We start from the raw sequence: 24,164 nt of genomic DNA on the forward strand, positions 1-24,164 counted from the left end.
TTCCGCCTGCAAACTTTGCACTCAAATTCCAGCCACACACCGAAACAAAAGGTTCGCTATTTACTGTTCACTGGGCCTGTACTATTAGCCCGGCACTGTTCATGTAATAACTAACAAGTTCTATATTACAATTTTAATTCTTAATTGTGCAACCTCAAACTGACTTTCATCTACACACTAACAATCAGGAAAAGTCATTGCCTTATTCTTATAATTTGTAATTTATTATGAGCAAAAATAAAAAAGTATACAAAATTTTCTAAATCTTACTTGTGCTTCCTCTCCAGTCACATTCAAAGATTCGTCAAAGTATAATATTTTTCCATCTTTGCCACCACCAGTGACAATGAACCCGTCTTTCAGAACACAAATTGAGAATATCGATCCTTCATGAATGTTCCTGACTAGCTTAGAAATCGTATTGGTACCTAAGAAAAAGAATTTTTGATAATGCACGTTAATAATTAATATACCTAATTAAAATTGGATTAAAGTTTAAAAAGGTATTATCATGTCATACATATATGTCAAATTTTACAAGAAATTAAGTTTTGAATATGGCAACGAGTGCAAAATTCAAAGATCTACATTTTTTAATTAACTTCGAAATTAGCGAAAGGATGATTTACACCCCCCACCCCCGGTTAAACTTTACTTCATAAAACTAGAAATTTTTAACTTTTTTATGCCATCCTGTAGATTTTGGTGAGAAAATGCCGAAAATCCAAGTTTTAATCCTAGGAGATTAGTAGTTCAAGAGTTATGCAGGTTTAAACTTGAGCAACTTTCAGCGTTTTTAATAGTTAAGGGGGCCGGCAGGCATTTGGCCTTGACTGTCACGCTATGTTACGCTGTGCTTTTTTTTCTAGACATTTTACGTCTTAAATAAGTAAGTAATCAATTAAAAATGTATACCACCGTGTTTGTGCATGTCTTTGCTACGTCTGTATAGAGCCTTTTTTTCGATACGAACACTAAATCTCTCGAAATTAAGAGAATCTCTCAGCGGCAGCCATCTTGTGACGTCATACTTGCTTCAGAATTCGAATTTTCTGGCGAATATTACAAATTACTCCACGATGAGGTAGAAATTCGCAATTTGGGCTCTATACAGACGTAGATTGGACTTTTAGGAAACACAATTAACCACTTCTAAACTGCTCATTGCAATATTGAAGCGGTAGTTTGAAAAGGTTTTGACCCTTGCATACGTATACGGATTTCAAACCATGCCGGCCCCCTTAAGAACGCCGCCATGATAGTGTGTACTCAGCGTCGCGCTTTGTCTAATGGATGGTGCCTCTAGATAGCAGCACAAGCACACGGTGATGCCGATAACGTTTTGCAACCGTAGACGGGCCGGCATCCGCCCCTCCCCCCACACATACCTAACCTCCTCCTAGCTCCGCTCACTGAACAATATCTGAGTATATACCAGGATGGCTGCGCCCTTACCAGTAAAAACGCCAAAAATCACACAACTTTATACACGCATAACTGTTGAATTGATCTCCTAGGATTAAAACTTTAATTTTCGGTGTTTTCTCCTCAAAATCTACAGGATTAGATAAAAAAAAGTTAAAAATTTGTAGTTTCCTGAAGTAAAGTTTAGACTCTCCGCCAATTTCATATAGACATAGTAAAATTATTAAATCATGTTTGACCTAATCAACCGCAACATGAAATCGATTTGATTCGTAGCATCATCACACAGCAGTAAAACCATAGCCATTTTAGAGTAATGATCATTATTTGCATAATTATTCAAGGGGCTACAGAATTGTTGGATAGTTAAAAGCAATGATTTCTTCTAAGGTGGATTGCTTTGATAAAAATTGATGAACATACAAATATTTTTTTCAGTTAATTGTAAATACATTTATGATTCCAGTAGAACACTGATGTATGCTCTGACTGTAATTTAAACGATAAGAAATCAGATTAGTCGGAGTATATGTATAATTTTATGCGAATCAATTGTCTGAATGCAGGATGGAATTCGTTAACTAAACTGAGGCAAAAGCTTCGGAAATTACACAGAAAACAATTATTTTTTACATATTTTTGTCGAGAAAAATAGTCATAAATAATTTATACATCGTTTTGTAATGATTCATAAATACATCTTTAATTAAAATTTGAAATGTAAATAATCATCTGTTCGTAAAAAATCTCCAAACGATTTTGACACGATTCTCGGACGGTAGTCATTCCTCCTCTAATTATACTATCATCTAGTGCATCCTTGCCTTTTGTTTTTTTTTTTTTTTTTTTTTTTTATTAGAACCGAACCAATTCAATACGGATATAGGTATGGTGCATATACGGGGTGTACCAAAATTATATGTCACGACCACAACAGCGAGATTCAGTGAGATCCTTCAGCCGTGAAGATTTGTTAAAAAAAGAGGCTGCAAAATTCACTATTGCGTCATTTTCCTCGTTACGAGGAAAAAAAGTTTCAAAGGAACCGTTTTCTTAAAGAAGAAGTTTAAAGTTTCGTACACTATTTTATTCCATAGGTCTACAGGGTATTCCAGTATTGGGTACAACCGTGGCTCTGTTTGCGAGAAAACCGAGTATTGTTGAATAGATATCAGCTGACTACTTCTTACAAATACTAGGCCCGTGAATGTCGGCTTTTTATAGCCGCAGTTTTCTCGAAAAGAGGCAAAAATAAAAAAAAATTTTATTTCGCACTTTCGATTTATTTTTTCATGTAGAATCACACCCCCCGCGGGTGTACCCAATACTGGGATACCCTGTAGACATGTGAAATACAATAATTTACGAAATATTCAAGTCGTTTTTCAAGAGAATGATTCAACTGTCAAGATGGTTCATTTGCGACCTACTGTTTTGAGACTTTTGTTCTGCGTGACGAGGGCTAACCAGTGCAATAGTAAGAAAAGGGTATAGTCGGATAAGATAGTCAAAAATACCGTTGGGCGAAATGAAAAGGCTAATGGACCATTCGATAGAGCCTCAAGAAAAATCATGTGCAAATTTTAACCCAACATCTCAACCGGGAGGGTACTTATGGGGTAAAATGGAAAAGATTACCGTTAGGTCTATTTTCCCTATTTAGTCATATGTAAAAAGTCAGAAAAAATCTAACAGACGTCAAATACCCAGATTCATATACTGTAATTAATTTAGATTTTTAAGTAGAACATTGAGGTTGTGAAAAATCAGAAACCTGAAAAAAAAATCGAAAAAATGCAGATTTTACATTCAAGTTTTAGAGCGACATCATTTATTCAGTAATATTTATTCAGTTACAGTATCCGTGTATAGATATAAGTAATGTCCACGAATTCTTTTTAGATTTTTTGGTGAGGTGTGCCATGTTAAAAAAAAAATAAAAACCGCTATTGTCGATGTTTTCCCGCGGAAAACTGATGTAAAATTTAAGTTTTTAAATTTCAAGATTTATCTTCCGAAATTATTTTTTTAATTTATTTTCTATACTTATTTTCCGAAATTGTTATGTGGCATAGTGGAATAAGCCTACAGGGTATACCACTGACAAAAAGCATGGACAATAGTACCACATCGGTATTGTTGAAAACCGATTGATACGAGTGTCGTCGTAATGCACCACGTGCAGTTTATACGGTACGCGTCTTGGAGGAGGGGGGGGGGGCAAGACAAGCGGCGGGAGCCAGAGGGCGGAGCCCTCAAATATCAGCCGAAACGTGCACTTCTTGCCGACCTCTATTCTACGGTGTTGAAGTATTATCACGGGTGTTATGTACGTATTAGGGACCCGAAATTACGATACTTGTCTGCAGATGGCACAACCGGTTAATCTATCAATTTCGCGGCATGAGTTCAAACGCCTCAAAGTACTAAGGTACTAAACTCCCGAACGCGGCTTTATCTGGGAAGGGAAAATGGATATAAAATGTTATAACGTAACTTGGTCGGAAAACTTTGCTGTATTTCTAATAATGTTGATGGGTCGACAAAGTGATTTTTGAGATCAAAAACGAGTGTCGCGGGCCTTTGCTCTGTTCCTTTTATCGGACCTCCGGTTCCAGGATGCGTTGATAGTGGGGCGTCGTGAGGTCCAATCAGAAGGGTAGTCTCCTCCCCTAAGTTGCGTGGGCCTAGAATGCGTAAGGCCTCGAAGGGGTGGCCCAAGGGGACGTACTCTGAGGGGTTACTCGCGTGTAGCATGCCACGTGCGTTTCGATTGCCGTTCGATGTCTTCGTAGGTGGCCTCTTGTTCGGGGGTGACTAATTTATGTCTTCCAGGTCCTTGAGGGAGGCTGTAGAGCTGTCTTCTCTCGGGTCTGTTTTTCCTCGTTGTCCTTCGCTTAAGCGGGCCTGGTCCTAGTAGAAGTGGTTCCGCTCCGTTATCGCTTGCAGCTGGCATTCCTTGCGTCTCGCTTTCCCTACTCGAGTGACCTCTTAACTTAACATAACATTTTCTAACTGCGCTTTCTTAAAAATTATCCTTATAGAATATGTGTCTGTTCGAATACGCGCGGTATCATGTCTAGTTATTACCGAGATGGCGCCTGTTTCGATTAGGGCGACGTCACACGGGGTTCACTGGGCATACGAAACCCGGCATTGAGAGGTGCCAACCTCATGTTACTGGTCTTTCCTTTGGGTTGGCATGCCTACTGAACAACACCGGCTTGGGTGTGCTTTCTATTGTCTATTCTTTTTGTTCATGCTCAACGCACGTTTTGTAAAACCTTTCTCTCTTCTTTATTATTAAAACTGTTTATACAATTATTCCTTGACGCTTTATTTCCGCAACAATCATAACAACATACGGTAATGATGGTCGTGAACGAACTTAGGGCGTCGTCGCAAAAATACAGGTGTTACTTTAAAGCAGAGCAATATTGGGAAATATTTTATCTAAAACTTTTAAGAAAAGATAATTTTCAGTTATGCTTCAATCGTGCTTATTTTTTTGAAGAATATATTCAATATAGTTTATCTGTGAGATTTTATTACTGGAAGTTTGTAACGGAGCGTTTCACGACGTTGCCCTCTCGGCTCGCGGCGTGACGACGTCTCGTTGCAAGTTCATTCACGTATAGTCACCTATAGTTTATTCCAGGCTTCGGAATTAGTAGCAATCTTCGAGGCAGTTTCGAGGGCTACGCCCCCTTGACCCGGCCACGCGTCTCAGTCCCCGTGACAGTCATAGTTCTCGAGTCGTGGTGCATTAAGACGGCACCCGTATTAATAGATTTTCACATCACCCATAATGTACTGTTGACAATGGGTCTTGTTTTTTTGTTAGTGGTACCCCTGTAGGCCTACTCCACAGTGTCGCATGACAATTTTGTGAAAATAAATTTGGAAAATACTTTTAACAATATAGTTAAAATTTCACTGACATTTAAGAAAAGTAGATTTTCGCGCATGTTTAGACCTGCTTGGGGAGGAAGAAGTCTTGAAATTATGAAGACTGAAAATTATCGTGCGATGCAGTGGAATAAGCTACATACCACTGATAGAAAAAATGCATTGACAAGAGTATTTACTAAAGATCGCGGTTTTGAACGTGTACTAAAATACACGTGGGAAGAAGTCCGCTTGGCTTGCCACACGTTAATCGCCTCGTTTCATTAGCCTTCAGCTCATTATTTGGCGTCGTCGTCTCCCGCGCGGACGACGATGTTCTCGAATCTGGCGTTCTTTCCCCCTCGCGTATCGAAGAGAGCTCTATACTGTCTCAGCAGGATGTCGATCCCGTAGGGGTCGACGCGGTGCTGCAGATTTCTCTCTCTCCTCTCCCTCTCTTGGCGCCAGCGTCATCTGCTATGCAGATGATACGCTGGTGGTCACCGAGGGGGAGACATTGGGGAGGGCCTTAGGTCTGCCGCAGGCAGTGGCGAGCTCAGGGGAGCTTAGCTCCCCCGTGTTGGGACGACACCCCCCGGGACTATCCTCAATGTGGGGGGGGGGTCGGTCCGTCCCTCCCCTAGGGGAGGGGGATTCGTGGCGGGTTTGGGTAGGAAGGGTCCGGGCGTGCTGGATCGCGCCTCCGACGGTCCTTCCTTCCGGTGGCGGCGTCTTCTTGCCTCGGCCGGGGCTGGTTCCTCCGGGACACCGGCTCCGAGCGGGGCACGAAGACTCCGGGAGCTGTGGGTGGACCGAGCTGGGGCTCGGGAAACCCAAACCGAAGGCTCCAGGGATGGGGACACCGGGCGAGTCCCTCCGCCCGGGGTCTTATAGCGTAGGCAATGAGGGAGGCTAACCCCCTCCCTCGGGTAGTATGTTAGCTGGAAGGTGTCCTGTTGAGTACTCGCGTGATCCAGGCACCTCCCGTTTAGCTTAGGTGGGCGTGGGTTTTTAGTGGGTAGTCTCTTTGGATCCCTCTCAGAGACAGTCCCACATAACCCTGGCTTCCTCCAGAGAGCCGGAGCATGCGAAAAGCATTTTCCCACGGAAAAAAGGCAGTGGCGAGCTGTGTCGTCGGTGGGATCCGGAGGCAGGGGATGAATATTTCCGCCGGAAAAACGGAGGCGATGTGGCTTTACGAATTGCCTCAGGGCCGGCGGGCTGGATCCGGATGGATGATGCCACCGATGGAAGAGATGGGTTATCTCGGCATGACCCTCGACAGCCGCTGGCGCTGCCAAAAGCACTTCGACTGTACGGCCCCCCGAGCCGAGAATGTGGAGGTCGCCCATGAGCGGCTACTACCTAATATCGGGGAGCCCGACGTACGGATATGTTGCCTGTAGGCGGGGGTGGTGCACACCAAGATCCTATATGGGGCCCCTGTGTAGTCCCAACAATTAATGGCCAACCGGCGGAGTTTGTTGCACACGAATCGTGTAAAAAACGCGCGCAAAAAATTTTTTTTAACATGCTATACATCATTTCCTATAGATTTTTTCACGCTGATTTCAAATCTGGTCTCAAAATTTGTCTACGATCTCAGGATTTTGCAAAAAATAGATTTTTGTGACAAAAACTAATGAAGTAATTTTTTCGTTGAAATGATTGGATGATAATAATCTCCCTATTTTTCCTATATTCTACAAAGTTTTAGCTTTAATTTAAAAAAAATTTCATCGCTCTACCTCATCTCTATCGAAAGTTCTTTGATTTTGAATCCGATTTCGTCCAAATTACCCACTGTGCGGCGTACCTCCTCGGGGGTATGACGAGGTCAGGATGCTGAAGCGCCAGGCCCGGCAGGACTGCTGGCCCGCTGACAGCAGCTGGTTGCTGCCGCCGACTTGGGCCGGCTTATTGTCCAGGCCCTTCTGCCCATTCTGTGAGAATGGTGCGGGAGGCGAGGAAGGCTAACTTACCGCCTGACGCAGGTGCTCTCCGGACACGGTTGTTTCGGGGGGTACCTGTGGAAAAAAGGCAAAGAGCCGACGGCGCAGTGCCATCACTGCAGGGAGGCCTGGGATACGTTGCGGCATACGCTGGAGGCATGTCCAGCGTGGTTGGCGCCGCGGGGTGACCTTAGCGGCATTATCGGGGCGGATCTCTCGCTGTGATCGACTAAATGTCGGCGGCGAGGGACCATGGAATGCGGTTGCTTCCTTCTGCGAACAAGTAGTGTCGCAGAAGGTGGCGGCGGAGTGGGAAGCCGACCCCCTCTCCACCAAGAGAGTGGTCTCTAGTGGACGTCCCAGACGTGGGACGAACTAATACTCCAATCGCCGCCATAGGGGGGACTACCACAAGGATTCTCCCCAGGAGTACGCCGGCCGCAGACGCCAGGCCGAGAGAGCGTCTCGCCTCGTCCCGCCAATGCGACTGGATGCCCCTCAGGGCTTCTCCACCCCTCGAGCGAGGGAGAGCTGAGACTCGTGTCGCCATGCCGAGTGACTCTCGGTAGGGGGACTCCGTGTGGATGGCCCGCACGGGGTCCTACTGGAGCAGGATCACAAGGGGTGAGCTACTCTCCCCTCGGGATGGGGTCGTAGTTGCCAGGAGCAGAGGGGTGGTCGGTTGCATTCGATTGCGAGATCCCGACCGCCTCTCAATTAGCTCAGGGAGGTTTAGTGGGTATACCCGACATTGCAGACACCGCCGGGGAGTCCCGCATACCCCTGTTCCCCTCCCAGAGGGTTCGGTGGATGCGCAATGCATTTCCCTCAGGATAAAAAAAAAGGTACCGCACGACGGGCTTGAATTTGAAACTTTTTTCCCCTATTCAAATAGTCGGTGGTCTACTTGCAAGATCCGCATTGAGCGGACACTAACAAACCTGGTCAACAAATTTTTCCAAGTTTTTAATATTCACCTGCTATTTTCCCCAACATTTGTTTAAAGCAATTGCAAAATAAATGGTGAAGAAATCATTTTTTTCAACTGACACCACTGTCATTAGATAATCTTATGTTTTCACCATTACTACCCAAAAACTCATTTTCATCACAGAAAGAGTGTGTATAATAGTTTTTTTTACAGAATCATTAGGAAGTATTAAGTCGACGCTTCTTCTTTGAAATTTCGTTTTCGCATTTGCGGAGCCTCAAGAATTTCGGTCAGCTAAGACCGGCGAAGGATGAAAATATCAAAATCGAAGTATTTCCTATTATAGACAGTATAAGAGCAACTAAAAAGTATAATTAAACATGATTAAACTCATATGTTGTGCGTATGGATAGTTTACTGCTTCAAAAACGAGTGCAAATTCTGAAGTTACACGTAATCACGAAAATTTTGGTATTTCACTGTAGGCGAAGCCATTATTTTGCAATACATCATGAATGTCCATGTTGTTCTCCGGAATAACAATTATGATTTGCAGCTCTTTGCTAGTATCGCAATGATTGTTGAAGCTACCTATGACTGACCACGAGGAGATAGCTGCAATTTGTGTGCCGCTCGTACCCACTCAACCACCCTACCTTTAGACACAGACATATTTAACCTAGCATAATATAAAATCAGCTTTAGTCTCGAACTTTGGGTTCAGGCTTCTTTCAAAGAGCCTAGTTGGAATAGAACCGTCACGTGTCACTTTACCATAAACGTATCGAAAAGACTCTGTAACCTTCTTTACACATTTTTCCACTGCTTGGCTGTGGCAAGGCATTTGGATAAATATTTCAAGTGAGCTTAGCTTTTTTTCTATTTTTTTCTTCCGATTACCTTCCCATTGCATTCCCCCAGGATGCTGAGTATAGGACTAGTTCTAAACGCTTCTGCTATTATTCTTTGGGCCGAGTTGTGTATGGGATCGAGTTTCTTAATGATTGAATTGTTAGCAGCGCCACAGATAATTGATCCATAATCCAGTTTTGACCTTACTAGTGATTTATACGTGGTTGCAAGTACTTTCATGTCTGCTCCCAAACAATTACCTGACAGTGTTTTAATTACGTTTAGGCATAGGTTGCATTCCTTTCGGAGCTTGGTGACATGGTTACTCCATGTTAATTTGCTGTCAAATTCGAGACCCAGAATGTTCAGTGACTGTACCTGCTCAAGTTTAGAATTGCCAAGGAGTAGATTAATTTGAGGTGGAGAGTGTTGTTTGGAGAATATAATATATTTGGTTTTTGTTTTCGAGAATTTAAATGTAGTTCTAGTTGCCCAGTTTTGTAGATTGTTGAGCGTATTTTGTAATATATCCTGAGAAGTTTTTGTATTAGTCCCCTGATATAGTATAGTTAAATCGTCCGCAAACAGATGGGCTTGAATTGAACGGGGAATTGGAGCTAGGATATTGTTAATCGATATTAGGAATAACAGGACAATTAATACTTCTCCTTGGGGTACTCCATTCTCAACGATCATGGCCTCGGATACGGTGTTATTATTTCTGACCATAATAAGTCTCTTCTCTAGGAAGTTTGCGATGAATTCTAGAATGTTTCCACTGAATCCCATACTTTCTAGTATGTCTAGCGATCTTCTTTTGTATACCATGTCATATGCCTTTTCAATATCCTTCGATATCATCACTGAATGGCGTTTGTTAATCAGACTATCGCAGATTTGAGCATCTATGTTGATTAATTGGTCCATGGTGGAGTGGAAATGTTGGAATCCACCCTGGGAAGGTGAAATTGTTTTGTTATTTTAAAATATCCAATATAATCTTTCTTTGATTATTTTCCCCATTAATTTACCCATGGTATTGGTTAGTGATATTGGTCGATAGTTTTCTGGTACTGCTGGGTCTTTACTTGGTTTCAATATTGTGATCACAATGGTTTCTTTCCAGCTGTCAGGAAAGACTCTCTTTACCCAAATCCTGTTGAAAATTTTTAATAGATACTCTATACCACTCGTAGGTAGATTTGTCAGAAGTTTATTTGGAATGCCGTCCGTGCCTGAGGCTGTGTTTTTACATTTTATTAGAGTGTTTATAAGCTCGGTCATTTTAAACTCTTCGTTAATCACAGTTATTCGCTGTATTTTATTTTCTGTGGTTGTTCTATATCAAACTTAGGGAGGTCTTCTCTATATAGGAGGAATTCCGGGTCGTAGTTGGAGTCCCTCGAGTTTTTTGCGAATGTTTCCGCGAGTAGATTTGCAATTTCCTTGTCATTTGTAATAGTGGAGTTGCCTGGCCTACTTAGTGCAGAAATTTTCTTCTTGCTATAGGTGCCTTGGATAGCCTTGATTTTATTCCAGATTGCTTTGGTATGTGTAGAACTATTAATTGTACTTACAAAGTCTAGCCAGCATTGTTTTTTGACTTGTTTAACTGTTTTCCTTGCCTGGGCTCTTAGTTTTTTGAATCGTGTAAGGTTGTCCATAGTTTTGTATCTCTTGAATCTATTGAATGCATGTTTGGCTTTTTTAATAATATTTTCGCACTCCTTATTCCACTATATATTTTGTTGAGTTTGGAGTCATTAAGGATCTGGCTATTAGGTAGGTATAGATTGCATAAATGTAAGTTCGGAACAGTATGTACCTTGACTGACACTGACTCGACGTCCGACGTAATTTTGATTTCTTCACTAAATAGTGCGTTATTGATACATACAGCCACCCCTCCGCTTGCAACTTGAGAGTTGCGGTTGGTGACGTACGAGGTGTAATTCTTTATTTTAATATTTTGATTTGGTTTAACATGGATTTCTTGTAGGCAGATGATATGAGGTCTCAAAAAGTATCCGTTTAGATTCCATTGTAGTACGGTTACCATTGTTATATTTTTTGTATTGGAGGTGTAGTTTATATGTAATACTCCTGTGGTTGTTTGAATTCGACTTCAGATTCGTAGTCTGTGGACGCTGGAGTACCATTTCGTGATGTATTGCTGGCGGAGTCAATGTCTATGTCTGGATTCTGTGATCCGTTTTTGAGTTTATTAATAACACGATTTACTCTATTTTTTATACTTCTCCCACTTAATGTTTGATATACTACCGATAGCATACAGATTAACCCGTGTATGTCTTGGGTATATTCTTGCGCTATTTTATACGCGTTTGCCCTGCCAGCGAAATTCTCCAGGAAACTAATTAACTGAGAGGCATCAATGAGGTATTTGTATGAGGGGTTATTACTTATTATTAATTACTAATTAGTAATTAGTAATTACTATTAAGACTTACCGTAGTCGACGAGGAAGCTAATAATCTTTTATTACCAGTCGTTGGGTTGCTATTTGCTTGTAGTTCGTCCCGAGTATCAGGTGTAAGTGGTTGAATATCCTTAGAGGGGGTTTCTTCGGTTAGATGTGGTGTGTCGGGTGCAGGGGGATTGCTGTGTCGACATGATTCGGTGTTTGGATTGTATGTTCCTTGGTTTTTCAGGCATGCCTTGGCAATGTGCCCCTTTTGATTACAACGGAAACAGTTGAGTGTGTCAGTTGATACGAAGATCCGAAATTGCGTTTCTTCATAAGAGACAAGGAATGATTCTGGGATCTTGTTAACATCTTCAGGATTAATATAGATCTGTCGTCTAAAACTCAGTATGTGAGCCTTATCCGGACTTTGAAGACCAGCTCTCATGAAGGTCAGGTTGGAGGTAGTTCTGACATGATTATTTTTAAAAATCTCCTCGATGATATCGTGTGGGATCGATGGTGAAACATTAGATAATATAATCCGCTGTGCAGGCGTTATTAATGGTCTTATGTTGAGTTTATTGTTATTGACTTCAATATTCTTGTATTTGCTCAGTAGATTAGTAACTGTGTTCTTTGTATCGAGGTACAATCGCGTCGGTATTTAAGTTGACGCGGTCGAATTCGGAGTACGCGATGCTGTTTTTTTTAATATGGTTTGACTTGACTTTCCTGGTCTTCTGCTTCTGTTTACAGTAAGCATGGGTAGTGCCACAGTCAATTGTAGAGTTTCAAAACGAAAGTATCGCGGAAAGTGTAGTAATTACAAATTTCTAAAATTCTTGTCAAATTTTCGCCAATCGGAAAGATGCAAACGTTGATGCAAACAAATTTTTTATTTTTAATACAAATTCATGAGTATAATTACTTATTAATTATATTAGTATACGTGGCTGATTGTAAAATATTTTTAGCATGTAATATTTATAATAATAAATTGTTGTTATTTGTAGTATGCATAAGAATGTAGGTAAAAAACTGTGATAAGTGTCAATGCAATATTAGTTCGTAACAATAATATGTTTATTTAGCCTTTATAATTCTGATCGAAATATTCATTTCTTTATATAACAAAACAGTAATAAAATTAACACATTTTTTCATTTTTGTTAATTTTTGTTAATATCGAAAACACGTAGGACCTCTGAACTCGTCTAATGTTGCTCCTTCTATTGAATCGATAATAATCACTTGGTCTCATTTTGGGAAAACTCCGTTAGATACCGTAGAGGCGTAAGACTTTCGGCTTGATTGTACTTGAAATGATGGTACTTCTTTAGTTATCGACATTTGGGACTTCAGCCACGAGCTTCGGGCACCAACACTCACGTGCTCACGTATGCACGCACGCACTATCACCTTCCACACACTATAAAGACACAAGTCCTATCGGTACGGTGGCTCGAGCCGAACTGGCGAGGTAAGTAGTCGCTCGTTAATTTTATTATGTGACTGTTTGTTCGCGGTATATTTGCTGTGTTGTACAAGTTCTTGTTGCTTTCGTGTCTTTTGTAATTAGATGTAGTACTTCTGTACATCTGGGTGCATGCTCTTAACCAGTTAGCTGTTGCGACCTCTTTGAAAAATGTGTACCTAAGTTGCGTCGCAAAAATTAACCGCTGTTTGAATTATAGCTGTTTTGACGAGTATACTCGTCATGACACAAAATATTGCCATTTCTTCATGGCGAGTATACTCGTCAAACACAGTTAACTGGTTAAGCATTTTCTCTCGAATATTCTTATTTTTTCCATTAGGTATGGGCTTGTACTATACCATATGTGGCATCCATATGTTATTATGGGTCTGACTAAGAGCATGTAGCATATTATTTTCATCCGTGTTTTTAGGTAATTTGAAAAGAATATTTTGCCTTTATTAATGAATGCTTTCTTGGCTTTCTATAATTGGGTTGTCACATGGTTGTTAAGGGCAGGGTATGGTTGTTGGGGACTATTGTTATCCATTCATTGGCGTGTTTATAGGTGTTTCATTTTGGATTGGTTCTATTCTTTCTATTTCGATTACGAAATAATATGTACATATGTATATACAGTAAATTCCCGATATAAGTCACTTGCGCGGTTCTGGCGAGGGAAATTTAGACGAAATCTGTAGTTCTCACCGAACGTTGCATTTGGAATATACAGTGCACCCTGGAAACGTAAATATCACTATCCGTCTACATAGTGATAAGAAGGCTGAGAAAACATCTTTCTCTGATACAATGTTGCACGTAAAACGGATAACGAAGTTTGTAATATTCATATAATATTCATACTAATATTCATATCCATCAGCATATTCCTGGCATTTTTCTGATTAAAATGAAACTAAATATGATATAAATCCGATGATATTTACTTAAGTAATGAACGATGAGAGTTACTTTCCATTACAATTATATTAACGGAAAATTAGTGTAAATATGATCCGAATGATATCGTGTTTAATATCATTTTAATCAGAAAAATTCCACAAATATATTGGTGAAAGTCTCATAAAAAAATAATTAATAATTAAAAAATCCAATTTTTTATTTAAAGGCCTGATCTCACGCCAGCCATTCATCTTTCCTGAACGCTTCGACTCTCCGTGTCTCTTTCTTTCTCATACGCTGTTCTTCTTTTAGGATATCGTGGTAGGACAAGTGACCCAACTCGCGTGTAGTATTAAAAAACAGTTTAATAAAATGGCACTTGAGGAAATGCTACAACGCGTGGAGGAGAGACTAACTAACCTCCAGCGCAGAACGATGGGTTCCCTCAGAACGTTAGTAGCTTTCTAAGGAACCTCCTTTCCGTGGGTGCGTTGACGACGTCCGGAGACCGTTAAAAAATGAGGGGAGAAGTTCTCCACCTCCTCAAAGGCATGAAGAAAGTTTCTTCCCCCAAAACAACGATCTCGTAACGTCACTGTCAAGAACCCTGCAACGGCCGAGCCAAGGTTCTGGCAATCGTCACTTTTATGACCACACCCTCGACCTGACCGCCTACGGTATGCACATGGAAAAGACGGAATTTCCGCGTCCAAAAACTCTCACGCACCATGTCCGCTACATTCTTTGCGTCCGAAACTTTAATCGTTCATTACACAAGTAAATATCGTCGGAATTATGTCAAATTTGGTATCATTTTCATTATAAAAAAGCCACGAATATGTTGGCGAAAGACCCATGAAAAAATAATGCAGAATAAAGAAGATTTGTTATTGGAATAGTAGTGGTGTTCTGGTCTCACACCGATATACCCGACCGTGTTATGTTACATTCCTTGGCGGCGACGGAAGCTCTTGAGCTTCGGCCCCTCACGAGGTGCCCTCCGCGCTGGTGTGGGTAGTTCCAGGGACTTATAAACATGAGGCTTGTAGTGACTTATATCGGGAATTCACTGTACATATTTGTATGTTTTGTGTATTGTTTATTATGTTCTCTAATCTTTGCAATTGGTTGTGGACGAGATTTTTGATATCTACGAGCATGTTTTCTGGGCTGGTCTATGTGGGTTTTTGTATATTTCTGGGAGTGGGCGGGATGTGTTTATTGTTTGTGTATTGTGACGTTGCAAAAGTTGCGACCTCACTTCCCTGCCCATAACGGCCTTCAGAAGGGACCGGACCGACCTATTTCGAGCCGAACGATCGCTCACAGATTTAGGGAGTGCTCCCCGAGTAACTTCCGAATATTGTGCGTGCCGCGTACACCACCCACCCTTGCGACGACGCCAAAGAGCGCCTTGCTTCGTGGGACCGCCCAACGATAAAAGCATGGCCATTTCGTGGAAACGACGCGTGCGCACGTGTAATTCGGAAAAGGGACCACCACACACGGGCTGGACAACCCGGAGGCTCCGGGGTATCCTGCCGTCGCCTCATCCTACCTAAAAATGGGGTCACGGCGTGGGTGGTGTGGTCGTACCCTGGTGAGATTTGGTCCTCCCCGGTCGCGAAGTGCGGCCCTTATTGTATTTCGCAATATGGCCTGGGCCCAAGGACCACTCGAGAGTACGGTCCTACAATTTAGGATTTCGCGTGCGAAGCGCGTCCAGTGAAACAAATCGCGGATAAGGCGTAAGGTGGTGTGAAATAAAGATCGACGCGTCGCGTTATCGGGGATCGAAGGACCATTGTCGTGTTGGGTCTCACCGGGATTAGGCGATTTAGTACCTTGCTTCCCGATCTTGAAGTTTCCGTCTCGACTACCGTGCGATCTCGAGACGTGACGACGCCAAAGAGCAGCGAAACGGCCCAGGTTGAGCACGTCCTTGAGGACGTCCGAGTAAGGGGGAGACTCAGCTGAACCGCGGGGACGGTAAGTTGACCAGTGATTCTTTCTCTTTCGTTTCGCGAGGTGGCTCGATAGTTTTCGCCTCGTTCTCTATTTCGTGTGTGCCGAGGCTTTTCACATCCCGAGCCATTGGCTAGCGCCAAAGTTGAAGGTGCTTTGAGTATTTAGCAAGTTTCTCGTCAGTTAAGGATTCGGAAGTCTTCCTCGGAGAAGTCGCGGACGTAAGCAGTATAGCCGTTTTCGATATTATCACGTATTTCATTTCGAACACCGTCTCGCGGATAATATCACACCGCGTAGGCTCGACGCCGACCTCGTGCCCTCGCGAACTCGCGAGCTCGCATATCGTGCGTCCAAATCCGTTTCGTTCCGGGAACTATCGCGACAGTCAAATTGTGATCGAGCATCTACGTTCCGCGAAATCTCGTCCCAACGAGAGCATTGTATCGTATCGAACAACCGTTCGAGTGTGGAGTTTTATTTCTCGACAACCATGCGCTGCAAAATTCCATCAATTCGCCAATCGTGTATGAAGAGCGCGGGGTCTCGCGTGCGGCCACGTGACAGCGTGCTTTGCAACCCTTTGGACTAAGATTAAAGAATTAGAGACAATATCATGAATCGTTATTTCGATTTTACCCCGTAATTACCTTTCCGGTCGAGACGTAGGGTTAAAATTTTACACAATTTGGTTCTTTTTGATGCCCTATCGAATGGTCCATTAGCCTTTTCATCTGGTCTAAGGGTTTGTATAATATAAGGCTATACAGTTTGATCTCGAAAATTATGCTCAAGATCAATTTTGCGGCTACTTTTTTTAGATAAATCTCCACTGATCCAAAGGTGTAGAATCTCGCTGTAATGGTCGTGATATATAATTTTGGTACACCCTGTAAGGTTTTACAGGTACTGTATACTGTGTACACATGCAGCTAGGAACCCATTTAAATGCCAACGAATCAGAATAACTTTTAGCTTTATTTAATTCCAATTTATTATTCAATAAATTAAATATCTTGTTTTGAATTATGCTCAATACATTTACTACACTACATTTACATTTTATATTGTACTAACTATATTTTTAAACAATTGATAGTTCATATTTTTTATTCTTAAATGGGTTCACGCCTGCATTACACGAAGTTGGAATTGTCTATTTCTATCGTATTTATAAAATGTTTAACAAAATAAGTAATCGTTAGTTTATTACTATTTAGTAAATAATCAGAGCTTCAATTGATAAAAATATTACTGAATAAGAAATCTTGAGATTCAGTAAACTTCGTTTAAACAGGAACTTGTGATTATTTTTTAAGTGTTCCTGGAGGTCAGAATTTTTTGTTCCTTAATAATTGATTAGTTTGTTTAATAATTTACTTTTTTCATTTTTTTGGTTATTTATTTTGTTTTTTATCTTTTTAGTTCTTTTCGCAGTCGGGTTTCTTAAATATTTTTTATTTTGTTTTTATACAAAAATGTTGCACTTTTTTAATTCAATCTCGTCTATTTTTACGAGAAAACTCCAAAAATGTTACTTTTAAACCGCGCAGTTCACTCATTCAAGTGTTATAGCCGTGTAAAGTTGAGCGATTTCAGCGTTTTTGGCAGGTAAGGGCGCCATGCCGTCATGTTGTTGCTGAAAATATCATTGAAATCAATTAATATACACACGAGCTACAAATAATTAAAAGTGGTGAAAATCGTAGGTTTTCACGACTTTTGGTCAGTTTCTGCTTAAAATCCACAGATTCTAACATATTTCGATGCGTGCCGTTTTTATCTGCGTCAACCGATTTCGATGAAATTTTCAGTATGTGTATAACTAACATAGATCTACAAAACGCATATTTAAAATATTCATTACAGGCTCAAGTAAAAAAGTTTTGGAAAGTGCCTTTTTTATTTGCTCTTATAATTCCTAGCAGTTGCAATTTTGTCAAAATCTTTTTTGACAAAATTTAAAGGACCTTCGGATACTTTCGTGAGCCGGTGTATGTATTCACAAGGGAAAGTATCAAATCCGTAACCCAATATAACCCTATTTATTTACGCGCTACTTTTCACATTAAAGGAGTGAAATCAGCCCTTGAAAAAATTTTGTAACGTGACGAGGAACAATAAAGGTCAATGCATATTTCACAGGCCGGCAAGCCTGACGATTTTTCCCAGTTTACATGTGTAGCGGCCCGGCTGCCGCCACACCGCTCCCTTTTGTATACCGAAGGGTACCAGGGCTTTTCCCGAGACACCGGCGTGACCTCGGTATGGACATACCTGGTACCTTCCTCTGCGCGGTTAGACTATTATAAATAGCGCCCAAAAAGTCTACCGAGTTCAGTTGGTCGCTCGCTGCCGTTGTCACGGCCCGATAAGACCAAGACAACAACCCTCGCAACACGTCACCAGGCCCAAGTTCACGACTGATTCAGCACCCGACAACTTTGAACCATTAAACAGTCCCAAACCTTTGTACCCCAAATAAGATTACCCATTAATATATAAGACCCCAAACCCGTGTACCCAGCAGTCGACGATCACCTCTGCTACGGCACGTCTCGCCGATCCAACTTTCAAAATAAAAAGCAACTTCGAATTCCCGAAATCTTCAAGTATTCAATCGCGAAAGTGAAATACGGCGTTCTTTCGCGAAAACCAGCCATTTCACCGTAACACCGTTCAGTACCACTCCTGTCAAACGTTGTATCATCACCGAAATAATAAACACCGTATATACATCCCAAGCGACTTTCCTACCGCGTGTTATTGAACCAGTCTCTACACATGCATTTTGGGGTCCGGGACAGCCACGTGAGAGGGTTCGAGAGGCTCGGAACAAAGGCACAGCGTGTCCTCTGCTACCAGAACCCCAGGAGTTCGAAGGCCAATGCTAGAGCCGTCAGGCTGTCCTGAGAATATTCTCATCGAGAATATTTTCAGGCCAGCCTGACGGCTCGTGGCGTGGCAGTACGAAGACAGAATGAACATGCTGTATTTATTTAAAAAGCTATCAACCAGAACTTTTCAGAGTTCGTCGTGGTAATAGATGGGGAATACCTTGTTAAGGAATTTAAACGTTATAACAAACAAAATAACAATTTATTACTACGCTAACGAAAAAGAAAGAATATCATCTGACAATCTGTGCGGTGTAACAATTCGTCATTATTTATTTAAAAAGCTGTTAACTAGAACATTTCAGAGTTCCTCGTGGTAATAGGTGGAGAATACGTTGTTAAGGAATTTAATCGTTATAATAAACAAAATAACGATTTATTACTATCCTAACAAACCTACCCCACCTCAGCCGCGCCTGTAGGCCCAATATTTTGACGTCGAACGTCACACGCTACATAGTATGTGTGACCACTGTAGCCAATATTTCGAATACAGCCGAAAATGTGTGTGAAACGAGGCCTGCCTCTTCCACTCTGAACCAATCGGCCGCGCATTCGTATCAATACAATGTCACCACTTCGAACCCATACGAAATGGCGTCTTTCCACCCCCTACAATCGTGTAGTAGTGGGCGATAACAGTTTAATATCCTTAGCCCACTGCTATAATCCACAGCTTACGTCAAATATCATGGAATTAATCATACGGGAATGTCTTGGTAAAAATAGTATCTATTGTTATGTTTTCCGAGTAGGAGGTGCGATATTATGATTTAGTATGAGGAAGTCACTTCCAGCACGTGTTGACCGTGTGTTTTCCTTCGAGCAAAGCCTGGCACGTTTGCCGGCTCCTAAACGCTAGGTACAAAACCAGGGTTTTAATATTGAGCCAGCCGGACTGGCCTGTGAGGTATGCATTGGCCTTTATTGGCTAAAGTGTGTGACGTCAAAGCCTAACCATTGAGTGCGAGCGAGGATCCCGCTTGTCTCTGTGCCGTCTCGAGTAACTATTTGTGAGGCAGGAACAGTACATACCCACACGCTAAACAAATTACCATCTTTGCTTGCGCAATCAGGTAACTAAACACATTATCCTCTTTGCTTGCACAGTCGAGTAAAATAGGTGGCGGAACGCCGCACAGTGGGCAATTTGGACAAAATCGGATTCAAAATCAAGGAACTTTCGATAGGAATGAGGTAGAGCGATGAAATTTTTTTTAAATGAAAGCTAGAACTTTGTAGAATATGGGAAAAATAGGGAGATTATTACCATCCAATCATTTCAACGAAAAAATGACCATTAGTTTTTGTCACAAAAATCTATTTTTTGCAAAATCCTGAGGTCGTAGCCAAATTTTGAGACCAGATTTGAAATCAGCGTGAAAAAATCTATGGGAAATGATGTATAGCATGTTAAAAAAAAATTTTTCTGCGCGTGGTATTGGAAAAACCATAATTTTCTTGAAATTCTGCAAGTTTAACGAATTTTCTCAACGTTAAAAAACGTTCGTACCATAATCTCCCTATTTTCTCCATATTCTACAAAGTTTCAGCTTTAATTTAAAAAAAGTTTCATCGCACTACCTCATTTCTATCGAAAGTTCTTTGATTTTGAATCCGATTTCGTCCAAATTGCCCACTGTGCGCCGCACAGTGGTGCCAAGGCGGCAAAAAATCCATTTCATAAATTTTCGATTTTTATAAAAAAAAAATTATTCTTGTATAGCCTAATAGTGCGTGCATGATGTGCCAAAGTCAGATATTTGAAAAAAAAATTTCTTACGGAGATATACGCATGGTAAATAACCATTTCCTCGCTCCTGGGAATTCATCAGTTTTCAGTGCGATAGTTATGTAATTACTCCGTCTCTAATTGAATACTTAGGGGTCTACAAATCATATGGGATATTACAAATAGTTTCAACTATTAACTGGCAAAAAAAATTTTTCCAAAAAAAGTTGTTTAACATTAAGTAATATGGACTAACCTGAAGCCCCTTTGTGTTACGCTAATTTTTTATTTATGGAGAAATACAAAAAATCCTTTGAATAGCTTCGATCTAGAACTAATCGTTTTGGCAAGTTATAATATTGATCTAGCTTTGTGCAAAATTTCATGAGATACTTCGAGATGCTTTCGCCACAATTTAAGTGTAAATATCAACTTTCAGAATTTCCAAGAGTGAATTGTGCGGAAGTTACGATTATTTGATGTTTTAGGAGAAATTTTTTAGGAATATTTCTAAATAGTAAAGAAAAATGTGAAGTGCATATGATTTATTAATTTTTTATGTATAAAAAAATATTTAATAACAATTTTTTTTATCTTACATAAATTATTTTTATAGCGTTCAATGGAGCACTACCAAAAAATACCTGTTGCATTTTTGCGACAGTGGTCCAGTGAACGAAAACTTTGTTTATTTAACATAAATAATTGTTATTAGATATTTTTTTATATGCACGAATGTCACATTTTTTTTTTTATTATCTGATATGTATCCCTTAAAAATTTCACCTGAAACATCAAATAATCGTGACTACAGCGCGATTCATTCTTGGAAATTCCGAAAGTTGATATTTAAACTTAAATTGTGGCGAAAGCATCTCGAAGTATCTCATGAAGTTTTGGACAAAGCTAGATCAATATTATAACTTGCCAAAACGATTAGTTCCAGATCGAAGGTATTCAAAGGATTTTTTGTATTTCTCCATAAATAAAAAATGTGCGTAACACAAAGGGGCTTCAGGTTAGTCCATTTGCATTAATCCATATGATTTGTAGACCCCTAAGTATTCAATTATAGGCGGAGTTATTACATAACTATCGCACTGAAAACTGATGAATTCCCAGGAGCGAGGAAATGGTTAATGGTTAATGGTTACCATGCGTATATCTCCGTAAAAAATTTTTTTTTCAAAAATCTGACTTTGGCACATCATGCACGCACTACTAGGCTATACAAAAATAATTTTTTTTTTATAAAAATCAAAAATTTATAAAATGGATTTTTTGCCGCCTTGGCACTACTGTGCGCCGTACAGTGGGGCAGAAGCCCCAAAAAAAACCTGGCATAAATTATGTATCTTTGTTTTTTTTTATCAATTATTACACAATCGGTGAGTGAGGATATAAAATAATAACAAAAAGTTAAAAGGAATGAAAAATAACTTTTACTATCACTATTTTATTAATATTAATTTTCCAATCCACTCAAATTCCAATCCACTTAAATTATATGGTACCATCTAGCCAACTTTTGTTCTTTTTTTAGTTTTGTCAAGTCACTGAGACAGTCTACTTTTATTTTAAAGTTGACATAAATTATGTAATTTTTCGTTAACGGCACTTGCTTTGGGACACTTGAACTTATTAAACAGTTCCAGTCGAGTGACGGTAACAAATTTTTTTGAGACTGTAATAGAAATGTCACAGAAATATACCTAATCATGTTTATATCTTCGACAAAAATTACGTATTCTTACTTACGATTTGACGAACTAGCCATATTTATCTTTTCCTCAAATACAACCGCAAGCAGTAAAGTACACAAGTATATTCACAAGGAATACACAATACCTTAAACTTTGACTTTGAACTCACAAGAATGTACGTGTTACGTATGATTAGTATCGTAATAAACTAACCGATCGGTCTCGGCAGTCCGAAACAGTGCAACTTACCAATATACATAGATTTACCAAGTACATACATTGTATACAATTACAATTCGTGGAGGCTAAAACGAACACTTTAGATAGTCAACTTTTTCTATTACCGCAAGGCTCTCGCGAGTTCGAATATTAGTGACGCGGTGAGACACAAATCGGTGGTAACACACGCAGGGTGCCATACAGGCTATCTCAGCTAACTCGAGCATCTAAAATATCTCGATTGTTTTTTATGATAGAAAAAAATGTGAGGAAAACATTAGTTGATTTAGAGGGGCAAATATTATGATAGGCAAAAAAATTCTTCAAGGTTATATTTTTTGAGATTTCAAGGTCATCAATGTTTTTTTTAATGGAATGATATATTTTTATTATCGCTATATGATAACCAAGGTTAAGGCGAATCCAACGACCTGTAATATTATGAACTGCACATGACCTTGAGTACAAAAAATTCGTAAAAGTAGGACACTTGATGTAAATAGTGAAATAATGATGACATGATCCCCCTAGGGTTTCAACAAATGTTCTTGAACCTTGACTAATGACTGTGTCGCGTCCCGTGAGTTGGTCATTAATGAAAATGAATCGTGAATCCAAATTTCTCAATGATGTTACGCAGGAAACATCAATAAATGAAAATGTAACCACTATCTTAAGGAAATAGTATAATTATACGTTATCGGCGTCGGATTTAAGAATTTCGTTTTCGTAATTCATTGAGAAGCCTTCAAATTGAATTTTGAAAAGGTTGAACAATATAAATATTATTCAGTTTAAATGCACTTTTAGAAATCAAATTCAGAATTCAAACTCCAAGACTCCTCAAGTAATTATAAGATTATTACAACACTGAAAGGTCACTCACCAAAAAAAGAAATAAATCACAATAATCCATATAATTGAGCGTAACCAATGGAAGCCTAAGAGTTCCACCGAAGCAGATGCCTAAGGCAGAGAAACTTCAAACGACGAGACATGACCGACGAAAAACTTAGAGCGGTCATCCTTACGAGAAAAGACCATCCGCACTGACCGGCTTGAAGCGACTGACTGACAAAGAAGATGGTGTGGTACAACGAGAGAAGATTCACACAAAGGAATCGATAAGCAACTAGCTGACCACAGACTTCTTAGAAGAATCGCAGATATCCAAATTAAGACATCAGCTTAAAAAGCATAAGCTGAGATAAAGAAATAAAAAAAATTGCTCCTAAAAAAATTGCTGCTCTCTAAAGTAAACATCGGCTGCAATCGAGTCCTAGCATGGCGAAGCAACGCGATGTCCTAGGAAAAGCGATTACTAAGAACTATGAGACAATAGACAATTTCGAGAAATTGTCATCTAGGGAACAGTTTCCCTTCAGGACCAGTCAGTCAAGTGCAGTAAATCACCGAGAAAAATAAAATACCAGTGAAGTGAAACCACCCTAAGGAATTATAAAAGGATTTAAAATCAACAATAAAACGTGAGTTGCATCAAACACATTGAATTTGTACCCATTTGGCATACGTGGCCAAGGGAAAAAATTGTATTTAAACTTACTTCAACTTCGCTTAACGCCACATTTTATTTTATTGTCTTTAAACGTAGATGCCAATGTCTAGGCAAGCTTTAAAAAATAGGAGGCTTCAACGTATAAGGTGTTACAAAGCCTTATATGAGGAGGCAAAAATATTAGCCGAGAAGGTTCTCAATCAAATGGCGAAGGAGATACAAAATATGGAGAGCTCCTTTTCCTCCTCCTTTGATACCTCAGCAATTCAAATTTTG

General features: G+C 40.2%; 1 protein-coding gene across 12 annotated transcripts in view; it reads right to left on the reverse strand.

The window, feature by feature from the left end:
- Positions 1-24,164, reverse strand: part of LOC143364149 (echinoderm microtubule-associated protein-like 2) — a 497,449-nt gene that overhangs the window by 167,278 nt on the left and 306,007 nt on the right. For all 12 annotated transcript variants that reach the window (XM_076804737.1, XM_076804768.1, XM_076804680.1 and 9 more), the window contains one exon: positions 271-428. In XM_076804737.1, the coding sequence (XP_076660852.1) occupies positions 271-428 (158 nt within the window). The remainder of the gene's footprint in view (positions 1-270; positions 429-24,164) is intronic.

The sequence above is a fragment of the Halictus rubicundus genome, chromosome 1, assembly GCF_050948215.1.
Source record: "Halictus rubicundus isolate RS-2024b chromosome 1, iyHalRubi1_principal, whole genome shotgun sequence".
NCBI lineage: Eukaryota > Metazoa > Arthropoda > Insecta > Hymenoptera > Halictidae > Halictus > Halictus rubicundus.